General features: G+C 39.7%; 1 protein-coding gene across 1 annotated transcript in view; it reads left to right on the forward strand.

Moving 5' to 3' along the window:
* The window catches only part of AGBL3 (AGBL carboxypeptidase 3), a 69,043-nt gene that overhangs the window by 42,134 nt on the left and 10,020 nt on the right, over positions 1 to 16,889 (forward strand). The window contains exons 15-18 of the mRNA XM_070423939.1: positions 4,862 to 4,919; positions 5,429 to 5,500; positions 11,855 to 11,903; positions 14,288 to 14,484. Of these exons, the coding sequence (XP_070280040.1) occupies positions 4,862 to 4,919; positions 5,429 to 5,500; positions 11,855 to 11,903; positions 14,288 to 14,484 (376 nt within the window). The remainder of the gene's footprint in view (positions 1 to 4,861; positions 4,920 to 5,428; positions 5,501 to 11,854; positions 11,904 to 14,287; positions 14,485 to 16,889) is intronic.

Genomic DNA, 16,889 nt, shown 5'->3' on the forward strand with positions numbered 1-16,889 from the left:
AGACACTCGGGTCAGAATCTTTGACTTGGGGGAAAACCAGATGAAACAGGTCCTAATCTCTCCCCCAAACAAGTGACTTAATTTGCAACAGGTCCTGGAGAAATTCAAGTTTCATGGCATTCTCAAAATCAATACAAGTATGGTAAAAGGCATTGGGAGGGGATTGGTAGGTTCATTGGAAATATAGGCTAAGCGAAACCAAGGCAGCTGATTTTCCAGAGAGAAATGGACAAAGAGGCAGCTGGGAGGAGCCCACCTGAGATCAGAACAAATCTCAGACGCTGACCTCAGGAACTGTGCCTTCAAAGGAACACAGGTTTGATTGGATTGGCCTGTACAATAATATACGCCCTAGTATATACTCTAGGGCTGTGGTGGGCAAACCGAGGCTCATGAGCCACATGTGGCTCTTTGGCCCCTTGAGTGTGGCTCTTCCACAAAATACCACGTGTGGGCTCGCACGTACAGTGCGATTGAAACTTCGTGGCCCATGCGCAGAAGTCGGTATTTTGTGGAAGAGCCACACTCAAGGGGCCAAAGAGCCACATGTGGCTTGCGAGCCGCAGTTTGCCGACCACTGCCCTAGGGCATTGTTGAAAACTGTAAAGCTAATGGCCAGAAATGAGTGGAACTTAATTGCTGGCTATGATCAGGGAAAGAGACCAAGACCCCCTGTCAAAACCACCGTCATCCCAGGGTGAATGTGGGCATACCCAAGTCCGCACCCCTAAGGAGCAAAATTAGGAGCTTAGCACTGCAGGTGGCTAAGGGGCTTCACTAAAACAATGCAGCCTGTCACCAAAGAAACAAGCTCTCTAATTGGTCTTGATGTATTAAGTCATTTATAGAACCCAAACCAAGGTAGATGTGTTTGGGAGCTTGTTTTTTATTTTTATTTATTTATTTTTGTATGTAGATATTGTGAGACACATTTATTTAGTTCTCATAAACATATCCACATGGTGGTTTTCCTCAGAAATATCTATGGGGCTTTTTCACCTTTCTTGATTGGAGCTTTTAAAATTGTTATGAAATCATAATCTACATTTAATGTTGGATTTTCCATATGGAAAGCAATCTCGTCATTTGGTCATTTCAGAATGTTGCATATATTCTAAATGTGTCCAAAAACGAATGGGAGTTCATTGATCCTGAAATTTATTTTCTAGTAATCTTTGGCAAAAGGCTGAAAAATGTCATCTTAACTAAAGTGAACATCTGAGGACGGCTCAAATTTATGCTCTTGATTATTTTAATGTTTTGCTTATAAGACATCAATACATCCCAAAATAATAGTAGTAAATTATTTTTAAAATACTTTAACTTCATCTTGTACTAGGACACATTTAATAATGAATTTTGAAGACTTTCAGCACAAACAATTACAGATTCCTATGGTTAAAATTTGTAGATCACATTCATAAGGATATTGGCCTGGTGGTTTTCTATGGGATAAATGTAGTAGTTTGTTATGGTTCACAGCATCATTTTAATCCAGGGAAGAGGGCTAAAAATGCAGACATTTAAGAGATCATCAAATCAAGTCCTATCAGTGATTTTCTTCAACCTAATTTTAACCCTATTTCTCCAAATTCTAGTGATTATATAATACTAGAGGCCCGGTGCACAAAAATTTGTGCACTGGGGGGGAGGGAGGGGGTCCCTCAGCCCGGCCTGTGCCCTCTTGCAGTCTGGGACCCCTCAGGAGATAACGACCTGCTGGCTTAGGCCTGCTCCTGGGTGGCAGAGGGCAGGCCCAATCCCTAGGTGCAGCCCCTGGTCAGGCTCAGAGCAGGGCTGATTGGGGAGTTGGGGCGCCGCCCCCTGTCATGCACAGAGCAGGGCGGATCGGGAGGTTGCGATGCCACCCTCAGTCACGCTCAGGGCGGGGCCGATTGGGGGGTTGGGGCACCGCCCCCTGTCACACTCAAGGCAGGGTCAATGGGGAGGTTGCGGCGCCACCCCCTGTCACGCACAGAGCAGGGCCAATCGGGGTTGGGGAGCTCCCCCCTGTCACACACAGAGTAGGGCCGATAGGGGAGTTAGGGCACCACCCCCTGTCACGCACAGAGCAGGGCGGATCAGGGGGTTGGGGCGCCGCCCTCTATCACCCACAGAGCAGGGCCGATCAGGGGATTGGGGCGCTGCCACTGTCACACTCAGGGCAGGGCCGATGGGGAGGTTATGGCTCTACCCCGTCACACACAGAGCAGGGCCCGTGGGGGGGGGGGGGGTGGTTGGGGCGCCACACCCTGTCACACACAGAGCAGGGCCCATCAGGGGGTTGGGGCGCCTTCCCCTGTCACGAACAGAGCAGGGCGGATAGGGAGGTTGTGGCCCCGCCCCCTGTCACACACAGAGCTGCAGGGCGATCAGGGGGTTTGGGCGCTGCCCCCTGTCACGCTGATCCCGGTGCTGGGAGGCATATTACCCTTTTGCTATATAGGATAGAGGCCTGGTGCATGGGTGGGGGCCGGCTGGTTTGCCCTGAAGGGTGTCCTGGATCAGGGTGGGGGTCCCCACTGCAGTGCCTGGCCAGCCTGGATGAGGGGATGATGGTTGTTTGCAGCTGGTCACACACCCTTCAGGGTGGGGGTCCCCACTGGGATGCCTGGCCAGTCTCGGTGAGGGGCTGAGGGCTGCTTTCAGGCTGGCGGTTGTTGACTGAAGCTCCCAACCACTCCTTTTTTTTCTCTTTTTTTATTTTATTCTGGGCCAGCTTTAGCTCTGGCTCTAGCTCTGAGGCTTCGTATCTGGTTTGTTTGCCATTCTATAATCGAAATAATGTATAACTTCAGCTCTGAGATCCCGGCAGGCTGAAAGCTGGTTTCTGGTGTTTTGTTTAGCTTCTTATTTGCAACATAGTACATAGTTGCTTAGAGTTGCAACTCAGAGGCCGGCAAGTCAGGCGGGAACATTGGAGTCTGCAGTCACTGGAGCAAGCAAGCCTCATGTTCGCTTCCAGCTGCCTGGCTGCCGGCCGCCATCTTGGCTGCCAGTTAATTTGCATAAGGATATGCTGATTAGCCAATGGGAAGGGTAGCGGTCATACGCTAATTACCATGTTTCTCTTTTATTAGTGTAGACTAGAGGCCCAGTGCACGAAATTGGTTCACTCGGTGGGGGGAGGGGTCCCTCAGCCTGGCCTGTGCCCTCTCACAGTCCTGGAGCCCTGTGGTCAGTTGCCCCAAAGAGGTAGGCCCTGCCAACCTGTCCGGGGCTCTGTGATGGATCGCCCCCGCAGAGGGAGGCCCTGCCCACCCACCGCAGCCCGCCAGTCGGTGGCCTGGGCTTCCCTCTTTGGGGCGGTCACAGAGCCCCCAGATTGATTGCCCCGCTGGCCAGTGGCCTGGGCCTCCCTCTGCGGGGCGATTGTGGGGCAATGGCTGGGCCCCCAGACCAATCGCATCACACCTGCCTTGGCTGGCCTGGCACCATTGGGTGTCATAGCTTGGTCATCTGGATGGTCATTCTGCTGTTCAGCCATTCAGTCAATTTGCATATTACACTTTTATTATATATATAATATTGCTACTTTTAACTTTAATTTTTTATAGAATATTTCTCTTTTTTTCTCCCTTCAATAACCTTACAGTTGTTACATTTTCTCCCATTTTCATACTCATTATGTCAATTTTTTTTTTTTTTGCTGCCAATCTATTTTATGTACAAAGGGATTTTATTTTTAGTTTTTAATTCTATTTCATCCACTTTAAAAAAATTTATTGATTTCAGAGAGAGGAACATAAATTATGAGAATCATTGATCAGCTGCCTCCCACACGGCCCCTACTGGGGATGGAGCCCACAACCCAGGCATATGTCCTGACTGGGAATCGAACCATGACCTCTTGGTTCATGGCTCAACCACTGAGCCACACACAGGCAGGCCGTACTCCACTTTTTATCATAAGTTGATAAGCATTACATCTTGGCAAAAATGTTTTCAATTCTTTTTTCCTTTCTCAGGCCCTTTTGGAAAATTCTTTATAATATCCGCATAACACAAACACAAAAGCAAAAGTCTGATACATTAAAAATGTTGTCATGGTTACATAATGATCTGTATGTAGACTACTCAATATTTACAGTCACAATTCTATAGTGTTTTGTCTCTCTTTTAAAAAAAAATATATTTTATTGATTTTTTACAGAGAGGAAGGGAGAGGGATAAAGAGTTATAAACATCAATGAGAGAGAAACATTGATCAGCTGCCTCCTGCACACCCCCTACTGGGGATGTGCCCGCAACCCTTGACTGGAACTGAACCTGGGACCTTTCAGTTTGCAGGCCAGCGCTCTATCCACTGAGCCAAACCAGTGAGGGCGTGTTTTGTCTTTTAGTCCATCCAGGTCATATTGGCAATTCCTTTCAAGATAGAAAGCAATGTTATATATGTTCTTCCTTCCCGGATTTCTTTGCAAGCAATGAGAAAATAATTTTCATCTTTTCTATATAAGCATTGTTTTATAATTGCTTATACATTTTCATATAATTTTATATATTTCACCCGTTACATAGTCTTATCTTCCTATACTTTTACTCTTCTCATTTCACTGAGATTATAAACTACATTGTTTGGTCTCTTATCATAAATAGGTTCCATATGCAGTGAAAAAATTGTAAACTCCCTTTAGTGCCAAAATATAATATCAGTATTTTTTTCTACTCATAGCTCTAGGATAAAAGTTGTGTTGGGATAGGTATTAGGTTCTGATAAGAGATTATTTTATCCATTCTGAATCTATGAGGATAAAACAAGAAATGTTGAAAAGAACTCTTCCGTAAATCACATAAGAAATACATCTCATTTTCATGTGCATAACCATATTGCTTTCCTTCTGGTTCTGTGTTCCACTAGGTTTGTGGTAGAGGATATTTAATACCAAGACACAAAGACTCAAATTCTGATGTGAAAGGTAATGTTCTGCTTCTACCCTCTCATAAATGATTAATTCACTTAACAAACACTGTATTTGTGCCTCAGTTTTGAGGTTTCCACTGTGCTTGGTGCTTAGAGACATCGAAAAGTATACTCTACCATTTCTTCCTCTCAGGAGCTCATTTTTATAGGGGGAGACAAACAAGTTCAGTTCTGCTTGTTTTGTAACCTGTTTTTATTTAAAATTGCAGTATATCATTAACTTTGACCTTATAACTTCCTGTCTGTGTATAGTATCAATTATTTATTTACAATAGATTCTTAGAAAGGAATTGCTGCCCCAAAGGGTATGAATATTTTTTAAAGTTCTGCTCTAAATAGCAGAAATGCAACCAAAAAATCGTAAGATTTGACAACTGTGTTAATTTAACTGAACTAAACTATTGACATATTATCTGCTAACATTTTCATGTAGAAAAAGATAAAAATATGAAATGTAAAAGAGTCAATGAATTGTTTTCATGCTAATGATTTTTTACCATCTAGATGCAAGGCCAAATGTATCAGATGATCGTATATTTGATTATTTCAGAAGACCATCTCCTAATCAAGGTTTGGGTGAGTAAAGTGAGAGTAGTATAACAAGTAAAGAGTTAATAATTTATGTCTGATAAAGAACTATTTATAAGCAATTAGAAAAGTATCTTCATGTTGGATAGACAAGGAATAATTCACCTTCCCAGAAATTTTGAATCTCAAATCTTTTCTTTATAGCTCTAGAAATATATAGAAGTCAGTAGATATTTATTATATGTCAGTTTGCTTTCTTGTAATCTTACCCAGTCAAAAAAAAAAAAGTATTACATCTGATCATCTAATTTTTTTCATTATCATCTCACTGAATCTTAAATCAGAAAGAAACCTTGAGAGTAGTCTTACCTTCTACTAATTATAGGATCCAGGCTCGTGCAACCTTTGATAGACTAATTTTAGTGACAGGTAGTTTACCAAATTAAAATAGAGTCCATTCCATTGCTAGAGAGCAGTAGCATTGAGAAAACATTCTTCACATGTTGAGTTAAAAAGCATGTCCCACCCTAACCAGTTTGGCTCAGTGGATAGAGCGTCAGCCCGGGGACTGAAGGGTCCTGGGTTCGATTCCAGTCAAGAGCAAGTACAGGCGCAATCCCTGGCCCTGGATGGGGCACATGGAGGAGGTAACCAATCGATGTGTGTCTGTCTCTCCCCCTCCCTTCCACTCTCTCTAAAAAATCAATGGAAAAATATCCCCGGGTGAGGATTAACAACAACAACAAAAAACATTGTCCCTGTGTATTTCATCCACCTCTTTAATAACACAAAATATTGACTAAAGGAATCTTTAAAGGTAAACATTTCTGACTTGACTCATTTTCCCTGATTCTCCTTGAAATAATGAGATGTAATGCCTCTTCCACATGATAGATCATAAATATTTTTAAAAGCTATTATTTATTTCCCTGTAACTTTTCTTTCATTGTTTTACAACCATCCATATTATGATAGGCCCAATTCAAATCCCTCTACCATCTCATTTTATTCTTTTCTATCACTATTCAAGCGTAAATGAAGCTAAACACAGTATTGCGAATGTCATCTAATGAGTATACTAGGTGGGGCAAAAGCACATTTACAGTTGTGAGTATCCAAAACACATTTATTCTTGTATTACTATCTATTAATTATTGTATTATTTTTCATATGAACAACTGTAAACCTACTTTTTCCCCACCCTGTACAATAAATCATCATTTTCATTTGCTTCTTTGTATGATATGAGATTTGTATGACTGCTAAGATTGCATTTGTTCTTTGAATACCTCCATACTGGATTTACATATACTCACACCTATCAAATATTATTTTCAAAGTGTGACAGCTAATTTATGTCTCCTTCATTCTCTTTTTCTTCAGTTTTGGTTTGATATTTTGGTCCAGTGTACTGGTTCTTAAATTTATTCCTGCTAAACTAGATTCAGCCTTTCATGATCTTGATTTTTATTATGTCATATTATTGTACTATATACATTTGTGTATACATATATATATTTATGTGTATACATACACATGTGTATGCATGCATCTTTATACATACATTTGATCTCTTGTCAAAGCTTCAAACTCTTATATTTATCTGCTATACATATTCACATAGATGCCCCACATATCCAAATTCAAATTCACCTAATTCTGCTCTAAATGCTGTTCCTCTGTATTTTGTATTCTCTATAACTTTGGTAGCAGTACTATCTCCATAACCACCCGAACTAAACCCTCATAGCTATCCTTTTTCCTCATTTTGCTTCCATCCCTCGTATCCAGTTAGCCACTGAATCTACCTGAATTTATCCCATAATCCCTTTTTCTCAATCTCCACTCCCTCATTCTTTTTTTTTTAAATATATATTTTTATTGATTTCAGAGAGGATGGGAGAGGAAGAGATAGAAACATCAATGATGTGAGAGAATCATTGATCAGCTGCCTCCTGCACGCCCCGCACTGGGGATTGAGCCTGTAAGCTGGGCATGTGCCCTGACCAGCTCATAGGTCGATGTGCCACTGAGACACGCCAGCCGGGCTCCACTACCCTCATTCTTTTCAGAATCGTATGACCTATTTCCCAGGAGTGCTACAGATTTCTAATATTGTCATCTGAATTGCACCTTTCACGGGACCGTCATAGCCACCTCTTAATAACACAAATCTGCTTATGTAAACCACCTACCTAAAGCCTTTCAGTAGTTCCCAATTTTCTAACACTGATTGAAGTTGGCACAGCCCTAAGACTTAAATATTTTTTAAGCTTTCTCTTTTAAATATTTTAAACTTTTACTTTTAAATAATTTAGTACAAAGACCTATATTCCCTACCTATTCAACTTTGATACAATTTTCTATCATCCTATAGTCAAATTTTGCCAAATGCACCAACAATGTCTTTTAGAGCAAAACTTCTCTGATTCAAGATCATAACTTGCATTTACTTGCCATATCCCTTTGTTCTCTTCTCATTTGGAATAGCTGCTTGAACTTTTATTATTCACAGCACTGGCCTGTTTGAAGATTATGAGCCAGTGTCTTGTAGAATGTCTAGTTTTAAAATTTTAGAGTACACCACAGTTACCTGAGGAGCTTACGAAAACATCAGCTTCTTATTCAGAGTTGGTCTTTGTTGTCAACCTCAGATCATTCTGGGGTTGGTGAGTCATCTGCAGACACACTTTGCAACTCACCACTTTGGGAGTTACAGTGAGAGTTGGTGGGACACAGCCCATCCAACCCTCATTCATCCTGAGTAGCTTTCTTGTACAAGTTTCCTTTCAATAATGTTCTGTTACTTAAACATTAAGTAACATTAGCTGCAACATAGAAACCAAGTTTTCGAATGTGACATATTGAACTCCAATGAACTGGCCCCTGACTACCTCTCTAGTTTTATCTCTTGTGATTCTCTGCTTTCACTTAACACCTTAGCAAAGATGATCTTCCTGTAGTTTCAAAATACATGCGTCTCCTCACCTCCTTGCCTTTGCTCATGCTGTCTTCTCTGCCTGAAATGTACCTCGCTGTCTCTTCAACCAGAGTAGCTACTCATTTAAGGAGTAGGTATCAAAGTTTACTAAGACTAATATGCAGTTCACTACAGGGAGAGTGAGATGGACTGAGTGATAGTGAATTGCACACACACTGCTCTGGTTGTTCAGAGGGGGTCCTGATCCAGCCTGGAAACCTCAGGTAATGTTTTCTTGAAGAAATTGATCCTTAAATTATAATGAGTCTTAACTGACAAGTTAGGCACTTAACAGGGGAGAAAAGAATCACTTTTTTGAATTCTTAAAAGATTGTTGTCAATAGTTTTGTGATCTTATATGCAAACTAGAGGCCCAGTGCACAAAATTCGTGCACTGGGGGGGGGGGGGTGTCCCTCAGCCTAGCCTGCGCCCTCTTGCAGTCCGGGAGCCCTTGGGGGATGTCTGACTGACGGCTTAGGCCTGCTCCCCAGTAGGCCTAAGCTGGCAGTTGAACATCCTTAGTGCTGCCACAGAGGTGGGAGAGGCTCCCAACTGAGCGGTGCTCCCCCTGTGGGACTACACTGACCACCAGGGGGCAGCTTTTGCTTTGAGCGTCTGCCCCCTGGTGGCCAGTGTGCAACATAGCAACCAGTCGTTCCATTGTTCAGTCAATTTGCATATTAGCCTTTTATTATATAGGATTCTTTTCTTACTTGGCATGCAGTGTGCCTGGGACTAGAGGTAACTCATTCAGAGCCCTTTGACTTCGGTCATCTCTTGCCAATATTTATTCTACTCAGAAGAAAACTTTTTGATAGAAAAAATAGAAACAGTTTAAGAGCTGAGGGATTCTGCTCTTTGTTATCCATTCACATTTTTAAATAATTCCAGCAGGACAAATCTAAAACATTCTTTGGTATATTTTCATTCTGAAAACAGCTAAGTAAAATTTATTTCTTGTTTTCAATATTTCTTCATATCTTAGTTCATTTGATATTTTAACCTTCCTGACACTATTCTTCTATGTCTAAGCCATTCTCTTATATTTAGTTTTTGTTACATAATCTCCTTTCATCTCTGTTCATGTTCTTCTAAAAACCACACAAATAGAAGATGTGTGTTTATCTGCTTCCCAGAGGTCTCATATCATACTATGCAAAGATTGTGCTAGATACTGGGGTACAATGAGAAATAAAATATAGTCTGTTCTCAAGAAGCAGAGAGAATGAAAACAAGTAAACATAAAAAAATTAGATAAATGCAACTTACTGTGCTATGGGATTATGTAGGAGTTGTTTGAGGATAGGGGAGAATCAGAGGAGGTTTCTCAAAAAGTTAATTGTTAAGATTTACAGGGGCTTAATAAATGGCATGTTTCTTTACTATGTTCTGAATCACTAATAATTAAAAGAGTAAAACAAACAAAATACTAGTAAACTAAATCTAATAACATATAAAGAGGTTATGCACAATGGACAAGTAGTACTTATTCCAGAAATGAAAGGTTGGTTTAACATTTGAAAATTAAACAATGTAATGTGGTAGTCGGGGTCAACCACAGTCCTAAAATATTAAATGTAAATTCCAGAAATAAACCCTTCATAAGTTTTAAATCCCACGCTGTTCTGAGTTGTGTGATGAAATCTGGCATCGTCCCACTCCATCACACCTGGAATGTGAATTACCTTTTGTCCAGCGTCCCCCTGCTGTACATGTTCCCCACACATTAGTCACTTAGTAGCCACCTTCGTTATCAGATCAACTCTGTGGTATTGCAGTGCTAGTGTTCAATCACCTTATTTTACTTAATAATCACCCCAAAGTGCAAGAGTAGTGGTGCTGACTATTTGAATGCCAAAGAGAAGACATAAAGTGTTTTCTTTAAGTGAAAAGGTGAGTACAGTACAATTAGATATTTTGAGAGAGAAAGAGACCATATTCACATACTGATTATAATACATTCTTATAATTGTTCTTTTTTATTAATAGTTGTTCATCTCTTACTGTGCCTAATTTATAAATTAAACTTTATCATGGGTATGTATGTATAGGGAAAAACATTATAGCCCTAGCTGGTTTGGCTCAATGGACCTAAGAATCCCAGGTTCTATTCCAGCCAAGGGCATGGACCTTGGTCCGGGCCATGCAAGAGGCAACCAATCTATGTGTTTCTCTCACATTGATGTTTCTCTCTGTCTTTCCCTCTCTCTTGCACTATCTCTAAAAGATTAATGGAAAAATATCCTCGGGTGAGGATTAAACATATAAACAAACAATATATATATGGGGTTCGGTACCATCTGCAGTTTCAGGCATCCACTGGGTGTCTAGGAACATACGCCCATGGATAAGAGGGTATTGACTACTCTATGCTGTTTCTCTAAAACTGATAATCTCTGAAGAGTTCATAAAGAGTATAGAAAAGGATGGACTAACTGCACCTGGGTTGTTTGACATTATGTGTTGATCATGACTAAAACTCATACAGTAAAAAAAATTACATTTGGAGGTAAATAAGACTGACTCAGCCCAGCCAGGTGTGACTCAGCAGTTGAGCCCAGGAACCAAGAGGTCACCAGTTTGATTCCCAGTCAGGGTATATGCCCAGGTTCTGGGCTCGATCCCCAGTGTGGGGCATGCAGGAGGTAGCCAATCAATGATTCTCTTTCATAATTGATGTTTCTATCTCTCCCTCTCACTTCCTCTCTGAAATCAATAAAAATAATATTTTTAAAAATAAAGTAAAAGGTCTTATATTTAGGTCTTAAGATAACAGAATAATATGGCTTATAAATTTAAATATTTAGTACAGAGTTAACATCTGTATCAAAGGAGACAAAAATATATTATTATACTATTCTCATGCACACTATTGTTTAATTTGTTCTATTAATCGCTATAATTACCACTGTTAACTAGCCCTATTGTTTTGTTTAAAAGTGTTTAGAAGCATTAAACCAAATAATAGTTTAAATAAAAGCATATTTTATATTTTATGTTATAATCATAATAGATGTGCGTATGATGATTTATTACATATTTTACTGTTTGTTTGGTCTGGTATGGCTGTGTCCTAGGTTGGCTCTCTAAAAAGTTAGTTACCCTACTACACATGTAGATGTCCTTCTTAGATCCTAACATTCACAGATTCAGTTCTCAATTTTTGACAATTATTGGATAGATATTTCTACTGTTTGCTATTCTGTTGAAACATTTTAATTAAAAGGCTTCCAAGTGAAATATGTACTACTAACTTATTTCATATTTCTGAATGAGACAATAGCAGATTAATTGAAGATAAGCTCAATTAAGTTAGCTGTTAAATATATGAATAAGATAATTGGCAAGAAAGTAAATTATTAAGTTTTGTTAATCTGAAAAATCTGAGTTCATAAATCTTACAGTATATTTTCTTTTTTAGTGAAAATGCCTGGACAGGCCCCTTCCTGGCTTCTAAAAGGATATTTGAGGTAGCAGAATTATTACCTTACTCCTTCCTTTTCCTCTGTTTTATAAAGATTTTGAAGTAAAGCAATAGGTAAAAGTCACTTTTTGATAACAATTGCTAATCAGATGTCTCCTTATAACTACACTAGTGGCCCAGTACATGGATTCATGCACATTGAAAGGAAATTAATTAGAATATATTTTAATATCGTTATTCGTCCTTTCTCTATAATAGAAGTGTCAACCAAATTCACGATCAACAGTGACAGATCGAAACACACATGTGCGATGGCGCCAGCATGTATCGCACATGCACAAGTCAACTTAGCCTTTTATATATAGAGAATAAACTTGCTTAATTAGACCCGCTTTCTGATTTAGCTAAACTTTTTCCAGCTCAGTGAAGCATCCACTTCTCTTTCAGGCAATTGTCAGCAACACAGCAGTAAATATCAACACGAAGCAGATTATTATTGTAGATCATGCAGGGAGAACAAAGGGTAAAATATTTATCAGCAGCAGTGTTTGACTATATTCTGCGCAGTGAGAAAGAAGTCGTTTTCAAGGTCCACCATTTCTTACTGCTTTTCAATCGGGTCAAGTTTCTAAGCTTTCTAAATCTCCGTTTTCCGGCTAATGAAAAGAAAATGGGATTCTACCAAGTCTCCTATCTACCTACTCCAGGACTTCTGTGAGGATCAAATGAGATGAGGCAAGGGAAAACGCTTCACAAACATTTGGTTAAAGTGTAAAATGTTTCCACCTGGCTATAAAGCAAGTCGTGTTCCTGGGCTGAAGAAACTCCAAGGAGGCTAGTCGCTAGGGAGAGGAAGCCAGGCGCTGCTACATGACGCCATTACCCGGCGCCAGCGACCGTTTCCAGGCTGGGCTGGGCTGTGGGCTGCATTTAGTGCCATGGGATCTTGGCAGCGTTGGCTGTGATTTGGTGGGGTGTCACTCCGGGGTGGTGGTGGGGCCTGTGTCCCACTTGGAGGAAGCCAAGTGTTGCTTTGTGGGTGCCAGGTCCGCAGTGCTGTTCCTTTGTAAATGGCCAGTGCATGTCATGGCAGCTCCTGCGTTGAGCGTCTGCCCCCTGGTGGTCAGTGCACATCATAGCAACTGGTCAGATGGACAATTAGCGTATAAACCTTTTATATATATAGATAGTATCTGTGACTAGGCCAGTTTATGGAATGCCCATATGATGCATTTTTTTAAAGGGTTCTGAGATTTCAATATCCCCAAACTATCCTCAGTTGGATGCCTTAAAATCTACACTTAGACATTTATTTCTATGCATCTGTCATCACATTATCTGAGTTTCTCTTTTTAAAAAGAAATATTTCTGGCATAAGGTAATTACTTTAGAATAAATAACTCATTCATTTACTATCTGTACTAGCCATTGGAGCACTGGTCACGTAGGGATACTACTGCTGCTACTACTACCTAAAAACTGAAAAAGGAATGATTGAAAGAGAAATCAGGGATAACAGAGATAAACTTCATAGTTGTGTCTAAACCAGTAATTATAGCATTAGCTCCCTTGGCAAGTTTCCTGATTCTTAGGCAGCAGTTCTCAATCTGTGGGTAGCAACCCCTTTGGTGGTCGAACAACCCTTTCACAGGGGTCGCCTAAGACCATCCTACATATCATATATTTACATTACGATTCATAACAGTAGCAACATTACAGTTATGAAGTAGCAACGAAAATAATTTTATGGTTGGGTCACAACGTGAGGAACTGTATTTAAAGGGCCAGAAGGTTGAGACCCACTGAATCTTAGGAATCTTAGGAATATGAACAACCATCTGGACGGGTAAGTATTTGAGAACAGACTGCCAAATACAAGAAAGGCACATGGTATGCCCTTTCTTCCTTTCTTGGCCTCTCTTCTAAGAACTTGGTTTCTTTTTTTAAAAAGGAAAACTGGGTTCTGTTGAAATATTTAGTCTCCTACCCCAAAAATGTAAAAAATCAGGTAAGAAACTATCTTGGGCATACCTGTACTTTGATCTAGAATTGATGGATTTAAACTAAGACATAAATTTTTTAAATATATTATTTCTCATATCTATGGAAAGAAATTCAATTATATATCAAGAGAAGAGAAAGTAATAGAAAAAGTACTAAAGTGAGATGTGAAATCTAGACCTGCCCCTTAAAACAAGTCGCTTAATCTCTGGAATTCCTCACATTCTTTTACAGTCCCTCTCCCACGTAAAGTGGAAGATAAAACAGACCATCCTACCCCCAGGATGAGAGCCCCCATGGGATAACATCTGTAAGAATACTTTACATTCTGTATGTACATTGTAATATACAAATACAAGAAGGATGACATTCCTCTTGATTAGATGGTTCACTGTTGACATTGAAATCAGAGTACCCAATTTCTTTCAGCTCCCAAAGTATGATGCAGAGGCATAGCAAATACCAACAAAGACACTTTTCGGAAACCGGTAAGAGACCAATCCAGGAAGCAATTCAGCCCAGGAGCACTGGTTTGTATAGAAACTGCTTCAGAGTGACATCCTTGAATTGTACTGTGAGCAAGCCAACTCCCAGTTGGACAGAGAGGCCAAGGATACCAACAGAAGGTCTTTTTATTTTTATTTTTAGGATTTTAATAAATACAAGTATAGCTTTCACTGTATCATCATTAATAAACCCTATGAAATTGGGATTTAGGGGAACTGCTTTTGTAAACAGGGATGATTAATAGCCATTTTATTCCTGTCTCTGAAAAATATTTGCCTTATTTAATTTCTATAGGAGTTGAGTACAGAAGAAAATCATTTCAGTTTAATATAGCCTTGAAAAAGAGATCTATTTAATTGACTTATTCCCAATATCCTTGAGGATTTTTTTTATTATTACTGCTTCAATTTTATTAGTTATAGCAACACCTCCTTGTTATTGATGCCTTTCAGTATATAGAATAAAAAAAGCAATGAACTGCTGGTACAGTATGGGTGATTCTCAGAATCATTGTGCTAAGTGACAGAGGCAGACATAGAAAAGTAAATATTACATGATGTGTACTCATTCATCAAAACAGATTAATTAGGAAGCTTTCCTTATCCATTCCTAAGTATGATTCAAAGTCCCTCTTCTGGAATCCTGTGTTATATACCCTGCCTTATCTCTATAGAAAGATGCTTTACTTTTCTCTCTCTAGTCCTGTTAGCATATTAAAGACACGGACTATATTTTTCATTCCTATTTACCAAATCAAGCATAATGTCAGATTCAGGATAAGCATTCAGTGAATGGCCAAGGAATGGCTTTTCAAAAAACTGTCGATGAGTTCATTTCAGTTGCCGGCATTGCCAGATGCTGTGTCATCCATTCCCTCATTCATTATCCAAGTCCTGCTGCCTCAAGGAGTACTCAAGCCACTCGTTTCCTTTCTTTTTACCTTTTTTAAAAAAGCTTTATTGTGGAAATTTCAAACATAAAAGTAGAGAGACTGGTGTAGTGAACCCACAGATGTCCATCACCCACCATCAATAGTTATCAGCATCCTGCTATTCTTGTTTCATCTATATTCCCACCACTTTTTTGTTTTGCTAAAGTATTTAAAGCAAATTCAACAAATCATAACATTTGCCCATAAATAGTTCAGTGTGTATCTCTAAGTAAACATTTTTTCAAAGCTTAATGTATTTCTTGCTTTTATTCTAAGCATGTTCTACTTTTCTTATGCTGTCTACATGACAATTTAGCCATTATAATTGTAAGTACTGCTGCCATGTTCTTTAAAATGTCTACTAGTCCTCCTTCATGCTCTACTTGGGGTTCTTTTTTCCCCCTCTCCCTATATATTGAAATATTTAATTGCATTAAAATACACCTAACATAAACTGTACCATCTTAACTATTCTTAAGGATAAAGTTCAACAATGTTACATACATTCACATTGTCGTGCGCACAATCTCCAGAATTCATCTTGCAAAACTGAAATTCCATCCCCATTCTTCCCTTCCCCAGCTATCCTGCTTTTAACTCTATGACTTTGGATATTCTAGATAGCTCATATTAATGGCACCAATGATTTGGAAGATGAGTACAGTCATTGTCTTTTTTTAAAATATGTTTTTATTGTTTTTAGAGAGAGAGGAAGGGAGAGGGATAGAGAGATAGAAACATCAATGATAGAGAAACATGATCGGTGGCCTCCTACATGCTCCCCCTCCCCCCACTGAGGATCCAGCCTGGCATGTCCCCTACCAACCTGGAATTGAACCCGTGATCTGGTTCATGAGTCAGGGCTCAGCCACGGAGCCACACCCCAGCCAGGCTTTGTCTTTTTGTTCCTACCTTAATGCAGGTGTCGGTTTCCTTTGTTTTTTAAGGCTGAACAATATTCCATTATGTGCAGAAACCACATTTTGTTTATCCATTTATTCAGTGGGCACATGGGTTGCTTCCACCTTTTCACTGCTGTGAGTAATGCTGCTAAGAACATGCATGTACAAATAACTTTTTGAGACTCTGCTTTCAATTTTGGGGGGTCATTTCCCCAGAATAGGAATTGCTGGATCATAAGGTATTTCTATTTTTAATGTTGAGGCACTGCCATACTGTTTTCCACAGCAGATGTACTGTTTTACATTCCTGCCAGCAGTGCACAAGGGTTCTAATTTCTCCACAGCCTTGCCAATGCTGGGTTATTTCCTGTTTTTTTGGATAGCAGCCATCTTAATGGGTGTGGAGTAGAATAAGTAATTTTTAACTAGACTTTATTTTTTAGAGCAGTTTGATGAACACTTTTTTAAAGTGTTATACTTTTATTATTACAATTAAAAAAATAATTATTTCCTTCACATCATCTAACAAAGAAGGGATTTCTAACCTGCTCTTACCATTGCTTCATGTCTCTACTCTTCCATTTTCTCAGATCAGAAGCTGTGGAGCCAACACTGATTCTTCTTCTCTCACCCCATATCGAATTCATTAGAAAAGCCCAACATCTATCTAGGATCCCCTCACACACACTTC

This window comes from Myotis yumanensis, unplaced genomic scaffold (assembly GCF_028538775.1).
Source record: "Myotis yumanensis isolate MYYU_CA2020_CCGP unplaced genomic scaffold, mMyoYum1.0.hap1 SCAF_9, whole genome shotgun sequence".
NCBI classification, from domain to species: Eukaryota; Metazoa; Chordata; class Mammalia; order Chiroptera; family Vespertilionidae; genus Myotis; species Myotis yumanensis.